Genomic DNA, 8245 nt, shown 5'->3' with positions numbered 1-8245 from the left:
TGCAGTTCATAAGCGCACCACTGCTTTGTTTACAGCGGTAACCAAGGAAACACTGTATCATTGCTGTTCATAAGGCAGCACTGCTTTGTTTACAGCGGTAACCAAGGAAACACTAGCTGCGTCTCATTTAGAAGGCTGCGCCCTTCGGAGGTCGAATCCTCTGGAGGTCGAATCCATCCTCTGTAGGATGCATATACGAAGTGTCCTCAAAACCAACAAAAGAGTAATTATATGCTATAAGTGCTATATTAGTATATTATTATAGTGTTATATTTCAATTTCACAAAGAAACATGCAGCATTGTCCAAGCAATAATAAAATGACATTTAATTTATAATTTGTCTTAAATCTAATTTTGTTAAAAAAATCGTGAATCGAATTGAATCGTGAAATCAAAATCGTGAATCGAATCGTGACTTGAGTGAATCGTTACATCCCTAGTTAATTCTGCTTCTTTTGTGATTCTAATTTCAGTCCAAAGAGTGTGTTTCAAAACCCTTGTGACAGCACATATTATAGGACAATATATTTTGAATAAAATCTTTTACCTTTGTGTTACTTTTTAACCTTTTTTTATAGCTACCAAGTTGACAGTAAACAATAAAAATGCACCAAATACAAAACTAAAATACAAATTACTCAACGCTGTCCATTAAACCGCACACGTGGGTTGTTGATGTCAGATAATTGGTTTACTGTTGAGGACAGATTGTTATAATATATACACGTCAGATTATTCTATTCACATTCAAACAAATGGCATGAAATGTATTACTAACCCACTTTATCCCAAAGACAGGGTTTTAAAACGTCACAAAAGAAAAAAACGAAGGAAACTGAAGGAAATAAATACAAAAATATTGAGCCAAACATTAAAATGTAGACATGGGTAAATATGCTAAGAAGTGTCACTCTTCAGACAGGTCACTCTTGTTTGAGATAAATATCTATCAAACATACTGCATTTAAATCAGCAGGTACAGAAATGCAGCTACAATTGATACCTAACTATCTGTGGACAGAATAAAGTTATACAAATATTAAATAAATCGCTCTATGAATATATTTATTGTTGTTTCACATCACTGAATGCAACGTTAACATCTGTGACACCAGAATAATGTAAAACACATTTCAACAATATCAACATTTCAACAGCAGTTCTCAAATATAATCTTAGGTCACTGGAGTCCAAACAATAATTGCTGAATAAAAGCAACAATATGGACTGTTTTCCAAATCTAAGAAAAAAGATGCATTACATAAAATAAATATTTCATATTCAGATTTCAAAGTCATTTTCAAATAAGACTCAAGTCACACTGGAAAAAGAAAACAAAAAAAAATCTCAATGTATTCTCTCGTAGTATAACAGATCTGTTTCAAAATGCAATCATATTTTTCATTTTTTATCTAAATCATGTAAAACAGCGAATGCAATAAAATCAAGCCAGAAAAGCATTACATTTGTAATAGCCAAAAGCAACATATAAAAGCATCTCTGAGCTTCTCTTGGCTTGCTGTTCATGTTTGGCAGTGAAAAGCAGAGCAGAAGCACAATCCTTGATCACACATCTTCGCTCTAGACTGTTCAGCACAAATCTAAACCTAGAACCAGATCTTATTATCTTATTGTCTTACTGAAGTCATACATGAGACGTGGCTCACAACAGAAGAATCACTATCATTTCGTCACGTTAGAAACGAGTCTCATGAATCTTTCATTTTGTCCTGATCACGTCTGTGATTGTACGCACGCAAACAAACACCCGGCTACAGAACAATCTCTTTTGATCATTCTTTGTGTCCTGAAGTCACAAAATTGTGATTTTTAACCTTGTGCATTTATAAGTATCTGATGTCATTCTGCCTTTCAAATACAGAAACGCTTCACTGAACTCATGTCATGGATATTCAGAGGAAAGAACTTCAATTCTGAGCACTAGTCTAGTTTACTGAAGATTTCTTATTATCTAAGAGAGAAATTACTTTCAGCAGTTCAGGCAGCAGAAATCAGTACAAACATCAGACACAGTGATCATGTGATCTCACAGCTAGAAAAAACACTTTCCACTAACAAAATTAGAGCAAAAACATAAACTTCTTTTGACATGTAGTACACAAAAGAGTTGATTCAATAAACACAACAGACTCCTGATCCAGAGCCACATCACGGCTGAATGCAGGTGTTCGGAGTGTATTTAGGCTGAAGCGTTAGTGTTGAAGTGTGTCAAACTATGACAAAGTGGCTACATACAGTCAGCGACGTTACTGGAGCCCTGGCCGACATCTCGAATCTGACTGATGTGAGAGGAACAGACGGCGACTCCGGCCCCGGCCCGACAGTGAGACACAGAGCCCACAAGCTCCCATCTGGTGCACACACACACACACACACACACACTAATGCTATCTGAATGAAATCACAACCAGTACTCTTCAGGAACACTCCAGCTTTATATCTCACCTGTTCATCCGGGGCTCGAAGGCCTCCACCGTATTCAGGTAGATGTTTCCATTGTGCCCCCCCACTGCAAAGACACGCCCCATCACCGTGGCAACTCCGACTCCGCCCCTGGGCGTGGTCAACTCCGCCACATACTCCCAGTGATTGGTTCTGGGGTCGAAGCGCTCCACTGAGCTCAGCGGAGAATTATCATCAAACCCGCCTTCAGACAAACACAAGCACATGAAGCTCACAGATATCACTCCAGCAGAGCGTAGCTGAGTCTGTTTTCACATGAAGTCTAAAATTACGAAGATGAACAAATTCTGATGGTTACCAACAACGTAGAGGCATCCGTTGAGTTCGCTGACACCGTTTCCAGCGCGCCGCTGCCCCATCTCTCGCACATCTGTCCATTTGTTCAGATGAGGGTCGAAGCGCTCCACGCTGGACAGCGATGCAACGCCGTCATTCCCCCCGACCGCGTACACATAGCCCTGAAGAAGACATCAGATCAACACGATCAAACCCGTGACACTCATGAACAGAAGTCATTTACCCTCTCAAAACAATAGAATACAATAGAAGTGAAAGCTTGTCTGGGCTGGTGAATATTGTGTACAATCGGGCTGGACGATAGTTAAAATAACATTGTCTATATTACACAATGAATTTTATTTACACATTGTTAGTTATAATATAAGGATTCACCAGTGTGTAGATCACAGTTTATTCTCTTTTTATTTATTTTTTATTTCTACCTCATGATGACTCTATTCTATCTACTTAAGTGAACACGACGTTAACTAGCCACATAAGCTGTAATAAGGTTTAGCTGTATACTCCTGTCATATGGATATTCCTCTGACACACTTCACTCACAAATAACAGATTACTTTCCGATTATTCCACTGAAAACACACATTCTGCGATGCTTCTTAGAAACAGTCTTTGAAATTTGTATTGTAAAAAGCTGTATAAATAAAAATGGAAAAGTGTGCTGAACGAAAACATTTTGAGCAGTATTGAGTGGATTCTGACTAACTTAAACCCCTCTGATTGGTCACTGAGTTTGGCACTCGGCAGACATGTCTGTGATTGGCTGTAACGCCCTCAACACTGTTCTAAACAGCGCTCCCACACAAACGCATGGAAGCGTTTAAAAGCAGCATCTATCAGCTGTCATAATGAGTGAAACTGGCTTATTGTCTTTAAAAGTCAAACCTTTAACATTACTGCCATATGCATATTTCCTAATTTTATATCGTCAGCAAAGAGAGTGCAGTGATAACGCTAACATCTGATGGCCAGTCCTAGTGTAGAATCATGTGTAAGTGGGCCTTTCGTACCCCGAGCGCCACAGATCCCACGCCTCCTCTGGGTGTGTTCATAGGAGCCACGGCGCTCCAGCGGTCCGACTCGATGTCATAGCGCTCCACATCACTGAAGCAGGAGTTATCATCCAGACCACCGATAGCGTAGATGGGTCCGCCGAGAGCAGCCAGCGCAATCCCCCTCCTGACAAACACAAACACAAACACAGGACAACCTCATTCTGTCTGCATGCTCAGCTGTCTTCTGTGTCAATACATACAATAGCTTTATTTTGTTGGACGTGTGCATGGACAGGTAACTCTTTAATCCAATGAGAATTCAATTATAACTATAAATATTAATAAAACAACAATGAATTACAACTATAAACTATGAAAAGTATTAGAGCAGAACATCAGGTCAAGGAAAGCTTGCTGTTTGTCATACCGTTTTGTGCTCATGGAGGCTTGACACGTCTGTGTGTGGTGGCTCTTGATGCCTTGACCCCAGCCTCAGTTCATTCCTTGTGAAGTTCACTCAAATTCTTGAGTCGATTTTGCTTGACAATCCTCATAAGGCTGCGGTTCTCTCTGTTGGTTGTGCATCTTTTTCTTCCACATTTTTTCCTTCCACTCAACTTTCTGTTAACATGCTTGGATACAGCACTCTGTGAACAGCCAGCTTCTTTGGCAATGAATGTTTGTGGCTTACCCTCCTTGTGAAGGGTGTCAATGATTGTCTTTTGGACAACTGTCAGATCAGCAGTCTTCCCTATGATTGTGTAGCCTAGTGAACCAAACTGAGAGACGATTTTGAAGGCTCAGGAAACCTTTGCGGGTGTTTTGAGTTGATTAGCTGATTGGCATTTCACCATATTCTAATTTGTTGAGATATTGAATTGGTGGGTTTTTGTTAAATGTGAGCCAAAATCATCACAATTAAAAGAACCAAAGACTTAAACTACTTCAGTCTGTGTGCATTGAATTTATTTAATACACGAGTTTCACAATTTGAGTTGAATTACTGAAATAAATGAACTTTTCCACGACATTCTAATTTATTGAGATGCACCTGTAATTAAACAACACAGTGATATTGAAGTCTCAACATCTAGCTTTTATTACAGCAGAAAACAGTGATGAACAATCCTCATTATAAATTTGGGAAGACGGTAGACATGCGTTTTCAAATGCCTGTTATAAGGGTTTCGACTTTAAGTGAAAGTTGAATTAGCAGTCTGTGTGAAATGCGCGAGGCTTTACGCGTCTCCCTCATTCTGCAGCAGTACAAATATGTGCGGTGTTGCGCATGTTTAGCTTGCTTCATGAGTGTTGTGCATTATATGAGTCACTTTGGAATATAAGTCGCAGCATGTTTCAGATGAAAAAAAACGTGACATTCCTCAAAATATGTTCTTCATAGTTACAAGATTTATATAACGAGTCGTTCCCTGCATTATTACAGCAAACCGTCTTGTGATTACAGTACTGAGCCGCTGCAATGGAGCAGCTCTAATGCTATCAAATTAAAGATGATATTAAAAAAAATGAACAGTGAAAGTAACAAAAACTTGTAAAAAAACATTTTAATGGGCATAATTAAGTCTGAAATTAAGTGTGAAAATAACTGAAGGAAATATTTGTTTGCTAAATGAACTAAGCCAACTAATTTTTAACATATTCTTTTGGATTCTGTAACCAATATTTTTTTTAAATTACAAATGCAATGAAAATACAGATATTGGTACTCGGTATCGGCCTAGTTCTGGAAAAAGTGGTATCAGTGCATCCCTACTTTAAAACACTAGTAAAGTAAAAGTAAAAGTGTTTTTTAACCCTTCTGTAATTCTCCTTAAAGGGGTCATATGATGCGATTTCAGTTTTTCCTTTCTCTTTGGAGTGTTACAAGCTCTTGGTGCATAAAGAAGATCTGTAAAGTTGCAAAGACTAAAGTCTCAAATCCAAAGAGATATTCTTTATAAAAGTTAGGAGTCAACCACACCTCTGGAATATTGAAATATAACAAACAAAACATCGTATTTTATTGCACTTCTCAACTGGCATGTTATATCAGAATTACTAATGATGTTTTTGTCGTTCTAGATTATGAAATGCCTGCTGACAGCGCAGTTTTCATGTATTCACAGCAGGCCCGAGCGATCAGCTCCACCTGCAGGATACACGCCGCGTACAGCAGCGGCTGAACGTTATCCACCGTCAGCGTCAGCCGCGAGGAGTACGCGAAACACACCAGGTCCTGGATGGCATCGGCGTCGAAATCTCGTATCTCAATCAAGTCCTGATTGGCCTCGGCCATATCTGAGAGGAACATGGCACGAAAGTACGGCACCACGCAGGCCAGAACCAGTTTGTGACATGGTATCAGTCTGTTTCCGACCTTGAGTGAAAAACAAAAGGGAGAGAATTACAAACAAAAGAAGCTGCTGTGTGACTATATTCACTGCGTCAGATACCTTCAGAGTGACGTCACACAGCTCTCCGTTCTCGTAAAACTGTCTGAGGGAGTTGTGGAAATCCTTCCAGGCCTCTTTAGCCTCAAACACATACGATCCGTCCACGTCGCCCTCGCTATTAGACTGCGACGAGTGTTTCTGCTGCTTCCCATGTTCTGGCACCATGTCTCGTTCACACATGCCGACACCTGCACACACACACACACACACATTCAAGAGTAAGGCAATCTGAGTATAGAGCGGTATAGAGCAGACTCTGAACACATAATACTCAAATAGAACAAAATACATCTCAAACGAGAAGACGGTTAAATCCCATGATTGACATGCTGTTCGCTGTCTCTGTTAAATGGCGTGCTTCCAGTCATTTCAGGTTTCAGAGTTTATTCAGTTTTATAGGTACATAAAGCAATTACAATAATTATATGGTGAGAGTAGTTGAAAACCATTTGCTCTTTGTGCAGGTGCCACACACACACACACACACACTCACACACACACACACACACACACTCACATGGTACACACACACACTCACACACACACACAGCATCTTTGTTCCAGAGTCACAGTGCAGTTATTCTTTATACTGAGAAACAGACTCTTTTAACACTGTGACTCAACTAGATTATAATAATCATAAACATATTCATCTGAGAATCACTGCTCACATGATATGAAAATAACTGTAAGAAACATTTCAAGTACTATAAAGATTTTATGGCGTCATTTTATACATTGAAAGCTGGGATTGGATCATATATGACAAACTACACTTTATCCCTTCAAAAACACTACACAAAGAGATATACAGATATATAAATATTTAAAATAAACGAGATAACCACTGGCCAAGACATTGCATGCTAAGTTATCAGTTAATGAACCATTTTATGTTGTTTTTATCGTACAAGTAACCGCTTCAAAGCTGTTAGTCAATTTTCGTTAATGAACTGCATTAAAGACCTATTTATTTTAACACTGTTTGTTTTCTGTACTATAAATTATGTGTAATTGTTTAAACAACCAAAACATGACAGCATGAGCTAAAACGTCAACACAACAAACGGGACGGATTCACGAGCAGGAAATATCAGAGATGAACCTTACTGACTGTTCGCAAATCAACAAAATAAAACAAAACTCAATTACATGTGTGAATTTTATGTTTTTGTCGATGTTTTACCGCATTTTCAACAGCCGCACTTCCACAATCCACCATTGACGGATCGACGACACTTCCGCGTTCTGAGGCGCTATGAACTCTGGACTTTGTAGTCCAAACCAATGAAACGCTTTGACTCTGTCACGTGTTCCCCAGACAGATCGGGGAGATCACAGACATATAAAATAAACAAGCAGTCTATTTCAAACGATTATTAACAGTTAATGAATAAATATATCTGTCATAAGCTATATGTATTCTTCCCAAATAGAGGAATTTGTGATATGACAAATTTAGATAGGAGTAGGCTAATTATATTTCACAAAAACAATATATATAACAATATATATATCTTTTTTAATTTTATCTTATTTATTAAATAATATGATAAAATGTGGAAATGACAAACAATAGAACAAATACAATATAAGATACAAAAGAAATAAACACTGCTTTAAAGATGACATATCATGAAAATCTGACTTTTCCAGGTTTTAAGTGCTAAAATCAAGTATAATCAAACCAACCAAGGAAATGTGAAAAAGATTAACCCAATCACTTTGTTTTGGAAAGCCTTTTTCTGCAAGCGTCTGAGAAAACGAGTGCGTCTGATTTCGCTCCCTTGGTGACGTGGCAAAGGGATCTCATTATAATATCACCGCCCCTTAATCTGTAAGTTTACACCAACGGCGCCATTATTGTGTTTTCGCAAGCGACAGCGGTGTACCGGCTCTAATGCCATGGCGAAAGTTTGAGCAAAACACGCTAACTGTTCTGTGTTTGGCTGCAGAGACGAGCACAGAACACTGTTTAGAGTCCCAGCCTCAGAGGAGACAACAGAGCAGTG

General features: G+C 38.8%; 1 protein-coding gene across 1 annotated transcript; it reads right to left on the bottom strand.

The window, feature by feature from the left end:
• Positions 1-1040: 1040 nt before the first annotated feature.
• LOC107755911 (kelch-like protein 8) lies at positions 1041-7490 on the bottom strand. The gene is made up of 8 exons (XM_016572875.1): positions 7420-7490; positions 6234-6421; positions 5875-6157; positions 4208-4226; positions 3796-3964; positions 2784-2943; positions 2468-2669; positions 1041-2373 (listed from the first exon to the last, which is right to left on the bottom strand). The coding sequence occupies exons 2-8, from the start codon at positions 6411-6413 to the stop codon at positions 2250-2252; spliced, it is 1137 nt and encodes a 378-aa protein (XP_016428361.1). The 5' UTR covers positions 6414-6421; positions 7420-7490; the 3' UTR covers positions 1041-2249.
• Positions 7491-8245: the final 755 nt, after the last annotated feature.

Source organism: Sinocyclocheilus rhinocerous, unplaced genomic scaffold (genome assembly GCF_001515625.1).
Source record: "Sinocyclocheilus rhinocerous isolate Xijiao unplaced genomic scaffold, SAMN03320098_v1.1 scaffold923, whole genome shotgun sequence".
In the NCBI taxonomy this organism is placed as follows: Eukaryota; Metazoa; Chordata; class Actinopteri; order Cypriniformes; family Cyprinidae; genus Sinocyclocheilus; species Sinocyclocheilus rhinocerous.
This window is presented reverse-complemented; position numbering and strand designations above follow the sequence as displayed.

Excerpts from the sequence above, each read along its gene's own strand:
- LOC107755911 (XM_016572875.1), bottom strand. The coding sequence starts at position 6,413 with ATGTGTGAACGAGACATGGTGCCAGAACATGGGAAGCAGCAGAAACAC. Across the intron at positions 6,158-6,233 it reads TGTGTGACGTCACTCTGAAG|GTCGGAAACAGACTGATACC; the intron begins GTATCTGACGCA and ends TTTTCACTCAAG. Across the intron at positions 2,374-2,467 it reads TTCGAGCCCCGGATGAACAG|ATGGGAGCTTGTGGGCTCTG; the intron begins GTGAGATATAAA and ends TGTGTGCACCAG.